At 39.4% G+C, this 20356-nt stretch overlaps 1 protein-coding gene across 1 annotated transcript in view; it reads left to right on the top strand.

The window, feature by feature from the left end:
• Positions 1-20356, top strand: part of APPL2 (adaptor protein, phosphotyrosine interacting with PH domain and leucine zipper 2) — a 29105-nt gene that overhangs the window by 6857 nt on the left and 1892 nt on the right. The window contains exons 2-19 of the mRNA XM_018080417.2: positions 2383-2442; positions 2948-3019; positions 4370-4457; positions 7008-7049; positions 7164-7222; positions 8177-8323; positions 10503-10585; positions 13943-14101; positions 15272-15460; positions 15760-15802; positions 15880-15936; positions 16051-16139; positions 16585-16737; positions 16860-16912; positions 18190-18364; positions 18891-18927; positions 19035-19175; positions 19848-19895. Of these exons, the coding sequence (XP_017935906.1) occupies positions 2383-2442; positions 2948-3019; positions 4370-4457; positions 7008-7049; positions 7164-7222; positions 8177-8323; positions 10503-10585; positions 13943-14101; positions 15272-15460; positions 15760-15802; positions 15880-15936; positions 16051-16139; positions 16585-16737; positions 16860-16912; positions 18190-18364; positions 18891-18927; positions 19035-19175; positions 19848-19895 (1695 nt within the window). The remainder of the gene's footprint in view (positions 1-2382; positions 2443-2947; positions 3020-4369; positions 4458-7007; positions 7050-7163; positions 7223-8176; positions 8324-10502; positions 10586-13942; positions 14102-15271; positions 15461-15759; positions 15803-15879; positions 15937-16050; positions 16140-16584; positions 16738-16859; positions 16913-18189; positions 18365-18890; positions 18928-19034; positions 19176-19847; positions 19896-20356) is intronic.

Raw genomic sequence — 20356 nt, 5'->3', positions numbered from 1 at the left:
ACAAGTTGTGGTGTCCTGACACAAAGAACTGAGACTATAAATGAGAAATGCAACCTGCTGGCAGCAGTGGGTTATGAATGATGCATGGGACTGTTGTCCCAAAATCAACCTAAAATCCAAAAGTAAGTTTTGTGTCAGGCACATCTGTCAATTCGTTCTGTATCTGGAGTAGTTTGCTACAAATGTCTTCTTGGCATCTATAGTTAACTGCTGTTACCTGATCATGTACTTGGGAAGGTGTTGTTAATTTACACCCCTTTGAGACCCTCTGTATTCCCCTATTATCCTATCACATACTGGAGACTACTCCTGGGGAGCAGTGATCACTGGAAGTTGCTTATTCCACACAGCTCTTTTCATTGCCGTCTTCAAACTGTCCCACGTGTATGTCCCATGTGATGAGTAATAATGCTCCTTGTTACTCTTTGAACATTATGTGAGGAAATTGAGGGTTCAGTCTTTAAAAACCAGACTGGTAGAAGCTTGGGGGATGGCTAACAAAAAAAGGATGCCTTTGGTGTCAGCCCATTATTCTGAAGCTCCTTCTAGTGTTAGCAAGTTTAACCCAGAAGAATATATTTCCCAACTTCAGAGCAGATAACACAATTGCAGACTTTGCAGGAATAAGTAAATTGAAACAAAAAGCGGGGGGGAAAGAGTGTGTTTCTAATACTCAGTTTGTTTCAAAAGATTTCTCTCACTCTACCCCAGCTGTACATCTTACAGACGGCATCACAGTTGCTGTGTGAGGACTTGGTCTTCTTGCAGTTATTACTCAGCTCTCTCTTTGAGGTGGTGTTTATGAAAAAGATCCCACGTCTGAGAACCTCTGCTTCTTTTTGTAATCTTAAATTCCACCCACGTGCATACAAACAAAAAACAAACCCCTTTTAATGTCATGTTATACATGCAAGGAGTCCCATCCTTCCTGTCACCAGCTCATTGCCTGCTAGCTCTGCTTCGAAGGTAGTGAAGTTTCTCAGATGTTATTGTAGCTTGGGGGCAGATAGTTAAGGCTCGTTCCTATCCTTGCCTGAGCCCTTAACAGGGTTTGTTTTTTATTATAAAGCACAACCTTGGAAGGCCTCTGCTGCCCCATCTCCACCCACCCCTCAGTGTTACCACCAGAGTGCTTTAAGATGGTCAGAATCATGTCACTCAGTTTTTCCTGCTATGTGTTTACATACAGCTGCTGTTACCTGGGCTGTGGCTGGCTGTGTTTTTTTCTGAATACTTGGGTACTTAAGACTGACTAAATGTTTGGGCCTTGATGCCCATATTAACCCTCCTTCCTGACATGTCAAGGTGGTATGGAAGCATCAGGATATAATACAGTATGTCAGACGTGGCATCAGGACAAAGTAAAGGGTGTTTCAGGATCTCTGGCCCAGATGGCTTACGGTGCTTTGCTCTGCTTGCTCAAGATGACAAGAGACAATAAGAGAGCACACAAACTCTGTCCCAGTTTTAATGGTTTTCTCAATCAGCCCCAGTATAAAGGGTTCTATTAAAGCAGTTCAGAGATTGCCTCTAGTTTTATAAACTCTCTATGGCCTTATGTGTTTGGAGACAGGAATAGCTTGTGTTAAGGTTAAAATTAAATTAAAAGTGATTAGTTTTCTTCATTACTGAGGAAGAGAAAGATCTGACAGGGATTAAGACAGATCCCAGTTACCCCTTCCCCTTTTTCTTTTTTTCTAGTTTTAAGTCATTGTTAGCAAATCAGGGATACAGCAGCTGATATACCAGTGTTAGTAATACATTGATTAAAGATTGACATATCCAAATGCTTGTCTGGTTTTTCCAGCTGTCAAGCAAAAATTATATGCCTTCCCTACAAGTCTTGCCTTGAGTAAGCACGTCTTGAGGATGTGTGTGGTTTCATTGGCTGGTGTAGCCATGAGAATAGAGATGAGCTGTTTTGTGCTCCTGTATCCACTTAAAGCACTGTAATTACCTTGGCACATTCCCTGAGCATGAATGCATTATGAAGGCCCATCTGCTGGTTCTCTTTATTGATGTAGATTTTGGGGAAAGATGATCAACCAATATGAAACATTCTTATGCTGGAATGGTGGCTTACGGGTTTGAGATTGTTCTAGCTTTGTTCTATTTTTGGAGTGGGGGAAACCCAAACCCAAAACTAACCCCCAAATCTTACTTCTATTCAGAGTAATTAAACCGTGTGTTGATTAGGTCTGAAGTATACCTGTTATTGCTGCTTCTCTATGCAGGTATTTTGGGACTAGTTGCTTACACACAATTGAATGTTTGTGTGGGTAGGTTCAGATTCAGTGAAGAAGCTGGAACAAAGTAGTAGTAACAGCAGAGCTAAGGACTTTTCATTATTTCTATTAACATGTCATTTTTTTTTTTTTGTAGAATGAAATGTGTCTTGCCACACAACAGCTTTCAAAGCAGCTCCTTGCCTATGAAAAGCAGGTATGTCCAGCATATGACTTTGATTTCTTTTCTGCCTCAGCACTTGTGAAGAAGTCTGTGTAAATAATGTGTGTTCCAGAAGTGCTCAGGGCATTCGCTTTACTTAGTTTCATGTGAAGGCTGTTGTGAAATTCCCCAGGATGTTGAAGGGAGTTAGGTCATTCTTGAAAATCTTAAAAAACCCCAACCAACCAAAGAAAACCCCCCAAAAAGGTGCAAAATGTGAGTTAATAATCTTATCAAGATACAAACCAGTTTGCTCCTGTTACATGACTGTGACTTTAAAATGACTATAATAAGAATTAATTGTTGTCCAAAATCCATTTAATTTAAAACAAGAAGAACAGGGTAAGAGGATGTGTATTAATGAGTTTCTGGTTTTTAATTTAGTTTTATCATTTATTGCATTTTGTAGGAGTATTCATTAGCTTTGTAGTAAAATACATGTTGTATTTTATACTCACCTTTGTTGATTTACACACCAAATATGTGTTTCTATTTCCAGCATTTTGCCTTAGGCAAAGGAGATGAAGAAGTGATATCTACCCTTCATTATTTTTCAAAAGTTGTGGATGAGGTAATTTGAGTTGCTAATATTCTATTCTTACAATATAGAATTCTATTCTTACAATATAGAATATTAGGGGTTTTTCTTTGAGTCTGTCCTTTTGATTCTGAGCCTTTCCACTGAAGGCTAGATTGTGCCTGGGTTTTAGGGAGTCATTCAATTCAGGATAAGGAAGTATAATATCATCCTTCTGTGATGTTAAGAGCTGTTTCTGTGGCTTCATTCCACATGCTGTCCTCAGAGCAAAGCTGAACTTCTTAAGGGAACCTAAAAAGAGGCTGAAATAGGATGTGTCATGTAGGCTGGGGCAGTTTTTTATTTAATTCCATTTTAAAATGATATTTACATTTCTAAGCTTTAAACACTGTAGTTTGAGCCAAAACTTGCCAGGTATAGATGCAGGGCAGCTGTGAATTAGTAAAGTTGCAGTTTAGTTTGCTGTGAGATCCTGCAGAATCCAAAGATGTCTGGGGAAGGCTGCAGTGCTATGTGGTGAAAACAGGTTGGGTACTGCAGCTGTGTGCACTGAACACTTCTATTCCCTGTAGGTTTCTGCTAAGTATTGGGAGTCTTTCTAAATGCTTCTGTTGACCTGCCCATATAACATTTCAAGATAATCTTAATATTGAGCTCCTTCTTGCTTAAGTATCATTTGTCACATCACTCTCTCTGCTGTGAGCAGGGCTGTGCCATCAGAGATGTGTTGTTCTTGTTAATCTACTTTCAACTTTCATTAAGAAAGCAAAAGTCTGTATTGAGGTCTGCTGTTTGGGACAGGAAATAGGGTTGTGGGGCAAAAAGTAAGTCAAAAATTTTAAAGCCCATGGATAACTCTAATGAGACAGTGAGAGGAATCCCAAAGGTTTACTTTTTCTTTAGGCTTCTCTCATTGCACTGTGTGCTCTCAGGGGATACTTCAAAGGAGCATTTGTTGTCCCCTGTTGTGATTGTGTTCGAGGTAACCCTCATGAATGGAAAGAGTCTAGTCATCATGGTGGGAATGTAACTCCATGGTGTAGAGACTAACAAAAACAGGTTAATAAAGGCTAATTACAGTTTAAATCCTGCTGTGTTAAGCATTAAAATTAGGGCAGTCAAGTGAACTGCTCTAATACATTATGTGGGAACTGAAAAGTTTTGGGATCCGTGAAAAATACCAGGCAGGAATTAAGCATTTAGGAAAAAATCCCTATCTGTATTGGATATCTCGAGAAATGTATTTTAAGCATTGAAGTAGGTTATATCTTTTTTTTTTCTTTTTTTTTTTTTTTGTCTGCCAGGAATAAATGGCAGGCTGGGAAGTGTTTTTTTTATTTATTTACACTATGTCTTAGAACATTCCTCTGTTCTTTGTTTCAGCTCAATATCCTTCATTCTGAACTGGCAAAACAACTTGCAGATACAATGGTTCTCCCAATAATACAATTTCGGGAAAAAGATCTCACAGGTAAATTTTATTCTAAGTTTTCATTTTCCTCACGTGTTCCTTCTTGCTTATTTCATCATAAACTGAAACATAATGCCATGTAATAATTTGTTCTTTGATGATTAACAGAAAAGTTTTTGTGTCACTTTTTTTTCCTGCTACAGAATTTCATTGACAGGTGGATGCTTTTACTCAGGCAAAAACCAGTTCAAGTTCACCACATAACATTTTGTGCACCATATGGTGGAAGTTTGAAAATACACAGCTTTGTTCTTTGCTGGATCGCTCTGCTTTTACACTAGTCAATTCTCCTGAAGTCACTGATGTTATAATTGTCTAAAGAAGGGCAGCTTAGCAGTGAATCTGGCTTGCAAACAGAATTTATCCCACTTCAGAAATTTGGGGCTGTTAGACAAGCACAAGCAAGAATTTTTTTTTAACTTCAGAGACTAGTATATTCCCTCTCTTTTGAGGAAACAGTCCTCTTTAAATCCTTGCTATGCAAGGGTGGTTCCAAGTAACCTGATTACACAAATTTGGAAATTCATTACTTAAACAGCAAGGCAGTAATGCAAACATCTGGTGTAATTTCAAAAGAAACAAGCTCATATTGAAGGTCAAGGACACTCTTACCTACTCATGCAACAGAAACATGAGTGTTTATTGCAGCATTTTCTTTCTTTTCTTTTTATTAAAGTCCACTGCTCATTCCACTAATCTCAGTCCCATTTATGTACTTTTTATAGACATCATTTTGATGGGAGACAAAACAACTATAGCAAAACAATGACTTTTAAGTTCTTTATAGTATCTCATTTGAAATTGTGAAGACATCCAGGTGTCTTTGTTAATGACTATCTTGTTTATCATATAATGTCAAGTATAAAGCAGGATTTGGATGGTATGATGTTGGTTCTATAAACACTTTTTCACCCCTTTAATGAGGCTTCACTGATAGAGTAATTCTATTTCCATGTTTATGGATTCTTCCCTCTTGTTGATAAAAAAATACATGAAAATGCATATAAAGCCTGCAACCAAAGCCTCACTGCTTCATGACAAAAAATGGAAGTTTCTTCAGCTTCCCTGGAAGTCAAAATTTTTTTTGTTCTATCCATTGCAACCTCAGTTTTTTTCTGACACAGTTTGCACAAGAGCATTTTTAGTAGAGGCCTGGCCCTATTGAAATTTCCTTGAGGCATCAAACTAGGAAGCAAGGAAGATTAACTGTGTTATTGTTTTTACTTTTAACCTTGTTACATCCTTGTACTGAATACTCTGTAAAAACCTCTAGGTACAAGTCAGTCACACGTGCCAAGAATTTCTGTCTTTCTGCATCAGAGTCATGATGAAGTGTCCTGGGGAGAAAAAAATGGTGTGAAGCTGATTAATGAGTAGGGACTTAAAAATAATCAGACACCATGATGACCTCCTACAATTTCCCTTTAGTATTTTCACAGCTGCATAATGTCTGTTCTTGTGAATGTGCTTTCTTTGTAGCTTTTTGAGAGAGTTTTGTCAGTTAAAGCATTCATTGGTGTGGACATTAAGAGTAGCTTGTGCCCAGCACTTGTAAAGTTGTTTAGTTTGTCTTCTTTCTACCTGTATCAGAAACTCGTGGCCAGTGCTTGTTACAGAAGTACCACAGCCAGCTGTCAGATGTGTTAGATGCATATTTCTTTTAATGGAGAAACTTAGCAAAAAATGTTTCACCTTGAGGAAGATTTATGTACAGGAAAGGGGCTTTAGTTCAAGCACAAGTCCTATGAGGAGAGGCTGAAGGAGCTGGGGCTGTTCAGCCTGGAGAAAAGGAGGCTCAGGGGAGACCTCATCACACTCTACAACTACCTGAAAGAAGGTTGTAGCCAGGTGGGGGTTGGTCTCTTTTCCCAGGCAACTATCAGCAAGACAAGAGGGCATGGTCTCAAGTTGTGCCAGGGGAGGTTTAGGTTAGATGTTAGAAAGAATTTCTTTCCAGAGAGGGTGGTCAGACACTGGAATGGGCTGCCCAGGGAAGTGGTGGATTCTCCGTCTCTGGAGATTTTTAAAAAGAGACTGTATGTGGCACTGAGTGCCATGGCCTAGTAACCACAGCAGTAGTGGATCAAGGGTTGGACTTGATGATCTCGGAGGTCCCTTCCAACCCAACTGATTCTATGATTCTATGATCTCTTAGATGTATGGGTCTTAGATTTCTCAGTATCACATAAGCATTGTCAGGAAGTTGTTCAGAACTGCTGATCTTTTATGATAGTGGTCAGCCTTTTGCCATAACAAAAATGATGCTTCTTTGGGTAAATGACACTGGCAGGTAAGGCATCTTTTTCAGTGTCAACTTGCTCAGTAAGTAAACTCACTTCACCCTTAATTTGCTATCTGCCTATTCATTTCTTTAGCAGCTGATATGGTTTAGCCTTTTCAAGGCAGGCACAATGTATACATCTCTGGTGTGAAAGGGCTGGAAGTGACTTGGGCAATAAACATGCCAGAAATGGTCTCAGTTGAACAAAGTGCTCAGTTGAACAAAGTGTTTACAGTTTTTACTTTGAATATTTGATTTCTCTTTTCCAGAAGTAAGCACATTGAAGGACCTTTTTGGCCTTGCTAGCAACGGTATGTGTCCCTGTTTTGTTTGTTTCTGTTTGTGTTCACTTGTTATATCACAGAAGACATTTTTAATCTATGCACACACACATTTCTAAAAACAATAATATTCCTTGTCTACAGAACATGACGTGTCCATGGCAAAGTATAGCAGGTTACCGAAAAGGAAAGAAAATGAAAAGGTAACAAACATTAAAAGAAAATGTTTTCCTCAACCATTCTGTCTGCATCACTGTTCACTTAGGAACTTTGGAGAGTTCATCGCTTAAATTCACAACAGCTCGAGAGTACTTGTGATTTTGTTTCCAAGCAGACACAAAGCTTTTCAACATCAACTCAGCAAAGTCATATCTGTTTTCTCCCAAGTTAGGCAAGTGATCAAATATTGTGCTGAACTAGTGCCCTTCAGGTCCATGGGAACTCTTCAGGCAGAGGCCATCCAAATGGCTATAAATAGATTTTTGTAGGCCTACTGTTGTACAGCTGAGGTGATGATGCAGCATTACTGAATACAATTCATTGTGAACTGTCATGTAGCCTTGTGTCTGCTGTTTCTAAAGTGTTCCATTTCTTCACATCTACCTTCCTTAAATTTCCCTGTTGTGGACTGTCATTCCTCTTACCATAACTCTGTTGGTGGGATTGTTCTACATTTCTTCTTCTTTGCCCACTGGACCACTATTGCAAAATACATCCCTTTATGCCAAAAAGCATGTGACTGGCCCTATCCTAAGAGTGAATCAGTTCTACAGGATGGTCCTTGTAAGGTAATGCATTACAGAACAAAATGTGACATAGCATATGGTGAATTATTCATCTCTGATTTCTGCACTTGCAGATTTGTGTTGTGATCTCAGCTGCAAATAAATTTCTTGCAGAGAGATCAGATCCAGATTTTTACTTGTGGTTGTTACATAGTTTGTAGTCACTGGGGCTCCCCAAAAGCTTAAGTATCTTGACAGAGAAGGGTTTGAAATGCTTGCTTTGGGGTTTGGATTTGCTTTTTTTGTTTCTCATCCTTCCTTTTAACCTGGAAAAGTTCAGTAATAAGAATTACTTAAAGATAACTTGAAAATAATCAGTAAATATATCCATATACACAGTAACACTTTGTCAACCTCTTAATTTTTATTCAGCTTAAGGCAGAAGTGGCAAAAGAAGTGGCAAATGCAAGAAGAAAGCAGCACCTTTCATCCCTGCAATATTACTGTGCCCTGAATGCTCTGCAGTACAGGAAGAGAGTGGCAATGATGGAACCTATGCTAGGATATACACGAGGACAGGTATGGACAGTAAAGCATCCATATCACTAGACATGTTCCTGGGAAAAGTAGAACATTGTAACTCAGGATTTATTGTGAGAACTGACAAATTATAACGAGGTGTATGTTGGGGGGAGAGGAGGAAAACAACTTGTGTTCAGCTTGCCTAGATTTTAACAACTGATTTTATTTGTGGCAGATAGATGAATGCTTAGATATTCAGGAAAGACACCAATGAAAAAAAATCCAGTACACTTATATGCAAAATCAGCCTGGGGTTAGTTTTTTCACAGCTAAGCTATCAGTGCAGTAGCATTTACTTCCACTGTTTACTCTGCACAAACTCTCCTATGTAGCAGTTCCCTTCCTGGCACATAATGTTCGGCATACTGATGAGGAGTGTACACGATAGGGACAGAGCATGCTCTGGAGAACTTGAAGGACAGAACAGTAGAGGGGATTGAGCAGAAGGCTGGCAAAACATTTTTCTAATTTTTATCCTACCAGTAATTTGATAGAGCATTGTAAAATGTAGTAATACTGGTAATCTGACTCTCAGCATTTGATTCTCATTATCACCCATTTTAAGGGTCTTTTGTGCTTTGACATTGATGAAAGAAAGCATTGGGAAAATGAGAAACAGGCTATGAAACAGGAAAAATGGATGCAGTGCTCTGTAATGTGGATCATCATCATCTCCATTGTCCTGTCCTTTGCAGATCATGTGCCCCATTTGAAACAGGTAGAAAATAAAGATTCAGTCACTTTCCCCACCATGGGAGTTCACACTGCTTCTCTGCTGCAACCATCCTAAGTGAAAGAACTGCATTGGTTTCCTTTACTCGAAGTCAAACAGAACATACTTTCCCTGTACTTTGTCTGACAGAACTGCTGTATCTCAGTGCTTTATACAGGAAAGTCTCAGGTTGTCATGGGAATGACTCAGTAACCAGAAGCCAGTTGATATTGGTGCTTAAATATTGTGAACTGCCCTTCATCCCAAGCATATATTTTTATCATTAATTCTCAAAACATGTCTCCTATTTCACATTTCCAACAAATGAGTAGTCTGTAAGGAATTTGTGGAAGTGGCTAATACAGGGTTCATTTGACTGAAAACTGACATCAATGTGTGAGCTAGGCATGTCAGTCTAGCATCAGTGGGATTTAGAGCTCTTCCTCCTGAACTAGGCTTCAGAAATAAAATAGGTGAATTGTTCTTCAGGAGGGCATGACTTCTCTCCTTTGCCTGTAAAGGGAGCCTGTGGTCAATAACACAGTTGCAGAAGTCGGACTTACAGGTAAGAGGAAGGTTAGGGAAAGGGAGTAAATCACGAGTAAAAGTGGATGAAATAGCAAATAAATTGCTTAACATCCAAGAATTTGCTTTTCCATCTCTTTTCAGGGTAGTTCACTGATTTTTTTTTTTTTTGTATTTTTTAAACCTAATTCATTGCACACACGTGCCAGCTGTGTTCATGTTTCACTCGGTTGCCAGTAGGCCCTAATGATGACTGTGTGCCCCGCAGCAGGTAATCCAAGGTCAAGTCTACACTGAGTACTTTGCTGCTGTTGCATACTTGCTGAGCCATACCAGCTAAGAGAATTAATCTTCTGTCACAAAATGTGCACTTTGACCATAGTAGCTTTTTTTAGCTCCTTCAGTAGAACAAAACCCATGGTAAATCTGTAGCCAATACAACCAATTGCCTTGGAGGCTTCTGCTAGCACAGCTACTACTACTTCATCACTTTCCTGACTGACTTTGCTGTACCACTTAAAAGATTTTCATGTTGGAGTTGGTAGTCCAGATTGGACTAGTGAAACTTAATGGATGCTTTGTGTCCCATTTCCTTTAATATGGTGGTATTGCACACAGCAGCTCATAACACCACAAGACCCAATTCTGCACAGTGCTAATATGGGAGAAGCTACCCATTCCCTTATTTCAGTCATTTAGAAAGTTCATTGGAAACATACCTGTCAGCAACCAACAGCTTATCTGTGTGTGAAAGGGTGGAAAGCTGCAAAAGTGGGAAGCACAAAGAAAGGCAACGCAGCTGTTTGACCATGTGTTTGATTGCCTGCCAAAAGTACCCGTCATCGTGGGATCGCTGTGAACACTCCCCACAATCTGTTACTTGTCTGCCAAAGCCAAGAGATCTTCAAGTGTCTTTTTTTTTTTTTTGGTATTTTTCAGATCAACTTCTTTAAGAAAGGAGCAGAGATGTTTTCCAAAAGAATGGACAGCTTTTTGTCATCTGTTTCAGACATGGTTCAAAGGTAATCTGGTACTTTTGTTTCCTTTTGTCTTCCACTGGATTCTGAGCAGTAGTTCTCTAACCTTCAGCACACTAACTGAGGGTGCCTCTGTTTCTTTCTTATGAGATTCCTTCCATGCTTGCATTGCATTGTTGAGCATATTTTGTTACAGCAGTGGGTAGAAAGGAGATACATTTGTACATGGAAAGGAAAATGCTGTCAGTACACTACAGAGAGAACTGTTACAGTATAGCCAGGAACTATGTAAGTGTTCACATGCTTTCTTACATCCCTGTGTCTCTTCATAAGTACAAAAGTATGGAATTTGAGCTACAAATGGATTAACAGAGTTAATATAATAGACCTAAAGTGCTTTCTGAATTAGAGGTATTTATACTTATTGGATCCTCTATAATAGTACTGTAACAATAATCCATTAACCTCTCAAAGAAGGATTTAGGGCCTAGAGTGTGTTTTGTAGCTACACAAGGGAAACAAAACTCCTCACTCTAGGGAACATATTCATTGCATCCAGTGTAAGCTGTATTAGTCCACTGGGTCCAACCTGGTTTGGCCAAGTCCTAATTTCAATAAACTGCCCTGCTTTTGTACTCCTCATTTTGTGATGGTTTTTTCTTACACCTCCCCTCCATTTCTACTTGCAGTGAAGATTGACATTTTCTTTAGAACTAAGTCTCTGTAAATGTAAACTTTACATTTAAAATGTAATCATAATAGAGAGAACATTAATCATAGAATCATAGAATGTTAAAGGTTTGGAGTGGAACTTAAAAGAGCACCTAGTCCCAACTGAGTCCTTGACTTTATTGCTTCATACCTTTCATATCAAACTGCAGCCAAATCATCAGTTATTCTGACTCTGGTGGCATTTTAAATAATGCATGCTTGTTAATTTGAGAATTGTGTTATAAATAATTGCTCTGTATAGTAGATTCTTTCACTAAAGGATTCTTTACTTTCTGTTCTTTTATGTATCTTGTTTATATATCTTTGCATGCTCATTTCTGAAATAAATCCCTCTACAGCCTGTGCAGCATTTTTGGAGACTGAAAGACAGATTTTAAACTCCATTGAAATAGTACCCTTTGTTTAGTAAATCTAGAGCATCTTCCTTGTGTCTCACAGGCATAGTGAGGATCCTACCATTGGATCCTCACCATAGAATAAGTCCTTGTTTTCCAAAGTCTGATGGATTTGATTTCTGGATAATGTACAGTAGTAAATGCAGTACAGCAAAAATAGTCTACTCAGTTATTTTGCAGAGTCTGTTTTTTTGTGTTTTAAGTCTGTCACACAGTAAAGCTTGAAAGTACAACTCAAATGTAACTAGTGCAGGAGTGTGACATCTTTGGAGAAACTGAAAGAGAATCTTGTAAAATTCTGAGCGTCAGTGTGCAGCGTAGCAATCACTGACACAGGATGTGGTTCCACGACTTCAGATTACACAGCCACTGAAAACTGTGCTGCCCACTCCTCTCCTCTTTTAGTGCCGGGGATCACAAGGCCTCAGTGAGTCAGATCTGCTTGCTAATCAAGCTAAAAGCTTTCCGTTTGTCAGATTTGTTCTCTTGGAACAAGAAGCAGATGCGACCCTTTGTGCAGCTGCAGAACTTCAGTGGTAGTGTGGTCTTGCATCTGTTTAAGCTCATTGTGAAACAGTCTTCATATTTAAAAGCATTTTCATTTATTCAGTGAATATTGCTAACAGTGTGAAAACACAGGAGAGAGGTCACTAACATATTTTCAGTAACCAGTTGGCCTAATTGCCATAGATGGATATAACTTCATAATTGTCAGCTTTTCTCTCCTTTCTGCCTTGGAGATTGGATAAACACACCTTAGGAAGAGGAATCTGGTCTCGGGAACCATGAAGATGCCAGGGAAGTTCTGTCAAAAGCATTTTCTGGTGCAACAAAAATAACTGATCAAAAGATTCATTGAAGTAGCACTTAGGTAAAAACTGACAGCACAGTTCCATTTTATTTAAAAATGGAATTTAAATAATTCTTATTCTGACATACAGTGATAGAGTTCAAAGGCACTGGCTTGCAAAATATGGTCTAAAATATTTCAGATCTGATGTTATTACTCAGCCTTTATAACTCACCCTCTCATGTGACTTGGCTAGTTGGCAAGAAGCACTCAGTTGGTCTCATTTTGGAAGTGATGTGGGAGCTTAGGAAGTCTCAGCTTTCTCAAAATATGAAAAAGCCTCAAATAAGCTAACATGAAACAGAGTAACACCATGATACAAGTTGGCTCTTCATCTGGCCAGGCAGACACTGCTTAGTGCTGACCTAAATGCAGTACTGTGTCTCTAGATTCCTTCAACAGTTACAGGATATCATCAACTTCTACAGAAGACTATAGAGGAGGAGAGCAGGGGAGGAATCATACCTCCTTGGCTTGCCCTTTTCCAGTCTTCTTGTCACTGTCAGAGACAGGATAGTGGACTTATGTGGATCTCTGGTCTTGCTGTGTACACCTTATGTTTTGTGCTCATGTTCTTCAAAAGGTTTAAACACTTGGGCAGGAAATAGGGAGAAAATTACTTATGGCATAGCTGCAGGTGTAAATGACTTTCTAAGGTACGGAATGGCAAGTATCCTTATGTTCTCACCCATGAGTTTTCCTAATAGGTATCCTAGCCTGGATACAGGTAATAACTCCTCAAGTTTGGAAAAGTTAAGAAAGAAATAAAATATTTGCTAGTATTGTTTTTATGACAGTCAAAGAACAGCTGCTGCAGTAGGAACCTTAAGAGGTCATCTAGTCCATTCTCCTGCTGAGAGCAGAGTCAGTTAGGGCAGAGTGATCAGTACTGTGTCCAGTCACGTTTTGAGCATCCATCCATCTCTGACTCTCTCTCACACGTGGCACACGCAGTATCTGGTGATAGCTTGTGTCCATTGCCTCTCATCCTGTCACTGCACACCTTCAAGAAGGGTCTAGCTCCATCTGCTGCATACCATCCCATCAAGTAGTTAAGCTGGCTGTAAGACCTCCTTGTTAGTCTTCATGTCATGAGGTTGAAAAGCAATTCTCACAGCTGCTTCTCATGTCACATGTTTTGATCCCTTAGCCATCTCGGTGGCTCTTTGCTTGACTTTGTTTCTGTCTTTCCCGTGCTGGGGCACCAGAACTAAACACAGTACTCCTGTTAGAGTCTCACAAGTGCTGAACAGATGGGAGTAATTATTTCCTCTGACCCATTGGCTATACTTTATCTTTGCACTACTCTCCAAGATAATCTCAATTGGTATTTTTGTTCATTTTGTCTTCCAGGTGTTAGCTGTATCCTGGTATAAAATGACTAATGATGGCTTTGGGTTTCTTTTTGTGTTGGTTTTTTTTCAGCATACAGGGAGAGCTGGATGCAGAAGCTGAAAAAATGAGGGTATCCCAGCAGGACTTAATTGCACTTAATGAATCTGTGTACACCCCAGATTCTGATGTAACTTCACCTGCTATCAATAGAAATCTCATCCAGAAGGCTGGCTACCTTAATCTTAGAAAGTAAGAACATTGTTGCTATCTGCTGATTTGTTTAGTTGCTGAGCAGTTGCTACATTTTTATTTTTTTTTAAGGTCATAAAGACTTCTCAGGCAATGATTTTTGGGGCTCCTGAATCACTGTGGCAGCTCTACTCTTTAGCCCCTGAGTATCTCTGTCATCTTTGGAATGCGTTTTAGAATTTTAAAGCAAATTAAAGGCATTCGAGACTATTTTCCTTAAAACAGAAGTTTACTTCTGGTTGAATTTGCCTACAGGAATAATTTTCTGCATTCAAGTGGCTAAAAATTGGAAACTGATGGGGCTGGATTCAGATTGTTCCCAGATCCTAGGGCTAAAGAAAACATAGTGTGTACAAAAATAAACAGCTATTTTATGTAATTAACACATGTTTTCATAAATGACCTCTTTTACATAAACAAAAGCTTTATGAACAATGCAAGTGCATAACTTGGAATGTTACCACACGTGGAGTTACTTCTGCAGATTTTCTAAATGAAATCTTCTATCAGCTTCTGTAAGAGTTATGTATATTGGTGGCATATAGTAACCCTGTTTATGTGATTGATTAAATATCAGTTTATTTCTGTTTGACTAATAATTTTTTCTTTGTGAGTGGACATTTATTAATTTCTCATAGTATTCTAAGTGTTGGATTACAGTATAATAGGACTCCATAGCTAGGGAGGTCATGGTCTCTGAGATACTATTTGGAGAAGATTCTTTTTTAAATTATGATTCTCTGTGCTGAAATTGCTCATACTGCTCTTCAGCTTGAAAATATCTTTCCTTTTTTAATCCAGCTTCACAGAATCATTTAGGTTGGAAAAGATCTCTGAGATTGAGTCCAACCTTTGGCCAATCACCACTGTATCAACTGAATAGCTTAATAGTATTTTATGTCAGTTACTCAATATTCTTTTATTCCTTAACAAGGAGATACTGTTTTTAACTTGGATGTTTGTAATTAATTTAATTCTTCAGCTTTCATTAAGGATTAGTCTTTGCTAGGAACAGGTGCTGCTTTTTCTTCTTAACAGAGATCCATCATTAAAAAAATGCCAGGGTGAACATAAAGTTCTGATTAGCGTCAAGATATGTTTGCAGTTTCATACATGTTTGGAGTTATTTCTAAATAGTAATGAGTCTTTATCACTGCATCTTCTCTTCAGTAAAACAGGTCTGGTGACTACAACTTGGGAAAGATTGTATTTCTTCACTCAAGGTGGCAACTTGATGTGTCAGCCCAGGGGAGCAGTAGCTGGAGGATTGATTCAGGACTTGGACAACTGCTCTGTTATGGCTGTAGACTGCGAAGACAGAAGATACTGCTTTCAGATCACTACTCCTACAGGAAAAGCGTATGAGACAGGTTTTATTTGAGGACAGCCAGTCACACCTACCCCTTCAGATGCTCTTTTATTTAAAACATGCTTGGTGTAGTAGTAGGCTTTTCTGGGTTTCCAGAAGGGTGTTTCCAAATTAAAAGCATGTTCCTTCCAATCCTCGCCCACAACTGCCTGAACAGCACATGTGTTATCTTTTAGTTGCAGCTTATTCGTGATTTGTGTTCCTCTGATGGAAATAGATATAAAGCTTGGTGATGTTATTATAAGCCTTGGAGTCCACTCTTAGCTTATACACTATGCTTATATTCCAGGGGTATAACCCTTCAAGCAGAAAGCAAGAAAGAATATGAGGAGGTAAAAATATTTTCTTAATGTTGTTACTGTTGTATACAAGTGAGCTTGAAGAGTTCAGTTTCATTTTTCCCTTCCAGTGGATATGTGCTATAAACAACATCTCCAGACAGATCTATCTCACTGACAATCCAGAGGTAAGAGCTTGTTTCTGTCTTTCAGTCCATTCCTTCCAACTTGCCTTCCCATCATTCTTTCCATGGTAATGTAAAGTACATGTGTAAAAGAGCTGTTCTGTCTTGTTTTCATAGGCAGCTGCAATCAAGCTGAATCAGACAGCCCTGCAAGCAGTGACTCCCATTACCAGCCTGGGGAAGAAACATGAAGTTCACCACCCCAGGTAACGTTCTCCCTTGCACGTCTGCAGTTTTAACAAGTCTGGGCCTCAGTGGTCTTAAGACACCAGGATTGTCACTGACACCTGTAGACATAAGTCCAGGTCTCTGTAACACAGCTGTGAATATGGACACTGTAGGGCAGGGAGACAAATGGCAACCTATTGCTGAAAGTGAGCCCACACTCAGAGCTGATCTACATTCAGGTTTAACGTACCAGCACTTAATTTTTTTCCTAAATAATATTATGTCTAAAAACCCGAACCAACCAACCAGAGATTAATTACTTATTAGAGGTCTCAGTAACAAATCAGTAGGAAAATATCTTATTTTTGTGATTATATAGTGGTTCTGTCCTGCTTTGGATTTTTGAATAATCTTGTCTGCCTTCCAGAGCAAAGGCAGGGTGTCACTGATTGAAACATATTTTCTTTTCCATTTTCACTTTAGCCAGACTATAAAGAATATGGAAAATGATAAAATAATTCCCAGTGAATCAGGTGATATTCAGGACTCCACACAACTCATTGCTCCTGGAACACCAATTCAATTTGATATCGTATTGCCTGCCATGGAATTCCTGGACCAGAATAGAGGCAGCAGGTATGGCCGAGACAGTGATCAATCACTTTAACAGTGTGATTTTAGGGGAGAAGATGAGGTATTGCAGCATGTGTTTATGGTGACCAGAATCTCTAATTAAAGTTTTAATTCTTGTTTCATAGGCGTGCAAACCCATTTGGGGAATCTGAAGACAGCAGCAAAGATGAGGAGGAAGGTCAGTACTGTTTTTTCCCAGATAAAATTAGTCAGGATTTTAGACTGTCAGCTACCCAGTGTCTTATAAGGAAAACAACTCACACCATAGAGCAGTGGTGACAGATCCATAGTACCGCTAAGGTAGTTACCTTTCAGAAGCCAGTCTCTTAAACAGTGCTACCTGTGAAAACAAACACCTTTTTTCAGTCCAAGCTGTATTCCAGATCAGGTTTATTTAAAGGCAAAAAGATTTTGTTTGCTTTTCTTTTGTCTTCCATTCTTTTTTTGTTTGTTTTTTTAAAGTAGCTTTTGACTTCTTTAGAAAAGTGGTTGATGGTACTCTGTTATAATTCGGTTCAAGTTTGAGGCTGCTTTGTAGCCATTCCTTACCAATGTGCACTTTGAGATCCACAGTGTAAATCTCCCAGAGGCCCAGCATAAAGCTCCTCCCAGTGACATGCCAGTGAAAGACAACAGTTCTGACCTTCCCTGAGTGCTTGTAGGGCTTGGCCCTGGCTGTTCTCATCTTTGTGCCAGTCACAAGCACTGTCTGGAACCTACAGCCCAGGGAGAAAACTACTCAGAAGAACCAAAGCAGAACCTACTGATGTGAGCCCTCCCCCTGCATGAGCTGTCCCACTGTGAGTTAGGTGGGTTGCAAGGTGCAGACAGAGCTGTTGTGGCCTTTGAACAGTCACATTCAGCAGGACCTGCTTTCCCTTGCTCACCACCAGCCGTACAGGGAGCCTGAGCAAACGCTGGCTTTGCTGCATAATGGCTGCTTACTTGTAAGTCAGTCTTACGGTGACAGTCAAGGAGCAAGGAAGGATTTAATGAAAACCTCGTTGGACCCAGCTGCATGGAAGGTCAGAAGGACAGATGAAAGTGAAGAATGTACAAGGCTTAAAGTTTAAGAGTTAATTTGACGGAAGCCAAGGCTTGTGCACAGTCATAAATTTATCACAGTTTATTTGCAGTTTACGTGCACCTGATAGCACAACGGGCAAGGGAATTTTACTAGCTAATCAAACAAATAAAAAAAGACCAGTTACACTTTTAAGGCTCCCAAGCAACTGCAATCATTTCCTTCCCCACCTCCACACTGCTGCCTGTTCACGCACTGTGTAAAACTGGGTCAGGGCACTGTGTGGCTCATGGCAGGAAGCCACCGCTTGCAACGGTCACCAACCACAGGCTTACTGCTGAATTTCCAGAGTCAATAAAATAATTCCATAACTTGAGTTACTGGAAAATTGAAGTAGCACAGTGAAGGAAGTCATGCCTTTTGTCTTCCAGATTCGCTCCTGCAGCAGATGTTTGTAGTTCGGTTTTTAGGATCTATGGCTGTTCAGTCAGATGGCACGTGTGAGGTGATTTATGAAGCTATGAGACAAGTGCTGGCTGCTCGTGCCATCCACAACATATTCCGCATGACTGAATCCCATCTCATGGTCACCAGCAAGAACTTGAGGTACTTGTCAACATTCTGTTCTCTTCATACAACTTGTGATTAATAGAGTATTTTTGGTTTTGTTTTTCCAAGACATACGCTCTTTGAGGAAGCAAGATCCCCAGTCACTTTATTTAGACAAAAATGTATCTTTTCTTATGCTGTAGGATCTAGAAATCATCCTCCTGACTAAGTTGTAAGAACATCCTACCAAATTCTAGGGGATACCATGGGGCTATAAGGCCCCACAAAGATAGACTCCCTTTAGCTGGGGTGTGTTTATGTCCCTCTGCATCATGTGTTAGCCCATGCACTCAGGATCCTTTCTGAGTGAGTGATTCAGAAAGGTGCTCTGACTTGTGCATGTCAAGCAGCTGAGAGTCAGGGTCTAGAGTTGAACTTTGCCAATCACAGATAAAGCATCTGATTCTGTATGTGTTTCCTCACCTGTAAAAGTGCAAAAGTGATTCCCCTTCTATCATAAAGCCCCTTGAAATTACCAAGAATCATTCTAAAATAATTTTTTTTCCCCTGCATCTAATTGTAGGTTAATAGATCCTCAAACCCAAGTTACACGAACAAGTGTAAGTAAATTTTCTTTCTGAATCCAGTTTTCCACTGACTACTCAGTCACATGCCCTTGACCAAGCAAACTGTATGCTGGTTAAAACAAATAATTTTACTTTTCCAGTTTGAACTCACCACTGTGACACAGTTTGCTGCCCACCAGGAAAACAGGCGACTGATTGGCTTTGTGGTCCACCTCACTGAGACTCTGGGAGAAGAATCCATGAGCGCGTATGTTTTTGAGAGCAACACAGAAGGGGAAAAGGTTTGCATAACATTTAATAAAATACTTTATTTAGAAAACAGGTCTTTGGCTTCTTGGCTTATACATCTGGGAAACAGTGCTACAGAAACAAGAGCAGCTCGATTTCTTGCCAAGAAAACACGTTAACATGCAAGCCTTTGACGGCTTTTGTCTAAAACGGACCAGATTTACTGATAATGCAGCAGCATGTACAACAAGGAAGCAAGGGTGGGATTGCTAATACCAGAATTAAGAGAGAGGGGAAATTGTCTAGCAGCAGCACTAACAAAAAGGAATGTCAGCTATGCTGAGACACGTACCTCTGTGAAACTTTGAAAGACAAGGCAGCCGTGCTGTGCTAACACCACGGGGTGTTTGCTGCATGCCATAACAACAGAAATAAGGAAGGGGGTGGAGAATTTTTGTCTTAACAGTAACAGCCTTACATGCACTCGCCCAGGTTTGGAAATGGAAGTTTGGTGAATAAAACTAATTGAGTAGAGTACAAAGATTTACCAGCCTCAGTGAGCTCTGAAGCTGAATCCAAGATAGTTTTATTTTTCTATAGTTAGCATGGCAAATTGGTATTCACCTCTGCTATTTTAGGCTTGGATTTAAGACTAAGTGCTAATTAAGGAACAAAAAAACCAAACCAAAATTAAACTGAATGTTACATATATTTCTTCTTTTTAGATTTGCTATGCCATTAGCTTGGGAAAAGAAATTATTGAGGCACAGAAGGTAAGTTTGTTTCATTCCCCATGTCTGTGTGCTGATACATCATGGTCTGCTTTGTGGGTACCTCTGATGTGACTAAGAAAAAAGAACTACTACTTCTCCTAATGTGACATTTGCACAGACATTATCTGCAGACATTATTTGACACAGCAAAAATAAACTCCAGTTTGATTTCTCAGTAGTATGACTTGAGATAAAATGTGCCGCCCCAAATCAAATTCAGAATTATACAAATCCACTTGTTCATGTTTGAAAGGGAGATGTGAGCAAAGTTTTCAAGAAAACAGACCAACTCTTTGGGATGAAGTGTAAAATCACACACATTGCTGTTTCACTTTTAGAAACTCATATTCTTTCCTCCCTTAGGGATGAAAAATTGAAGTGTTTTTCCACTTACAACAAATGGCAAAGTTATCCCGTCCCTTGTAGATACATTTTATCTATATAGAAGTGACATTAATACA

The sequence above is a fragment of the Manacus vitellinus genome, unplaced genomic scaffold (assembly GCF_001715985.3).
Source record: "Manacus vitellinus isolate BGI_N305 unplaced genomic scaffold, ASM171598v3 scaffold_5_pilon, whole genome shotgun sequence".
Taxonomy (NCBI): Eukaryota; Metazoa; Chordata; class Aves; order Passeriformes; family Pipridae; genus Manacus; species Manacus vitellinus.
Note: the sequence above shows the minus strand (reverse complement) of the source record. Positions and strands in the feature narration are given on the sequence as shown.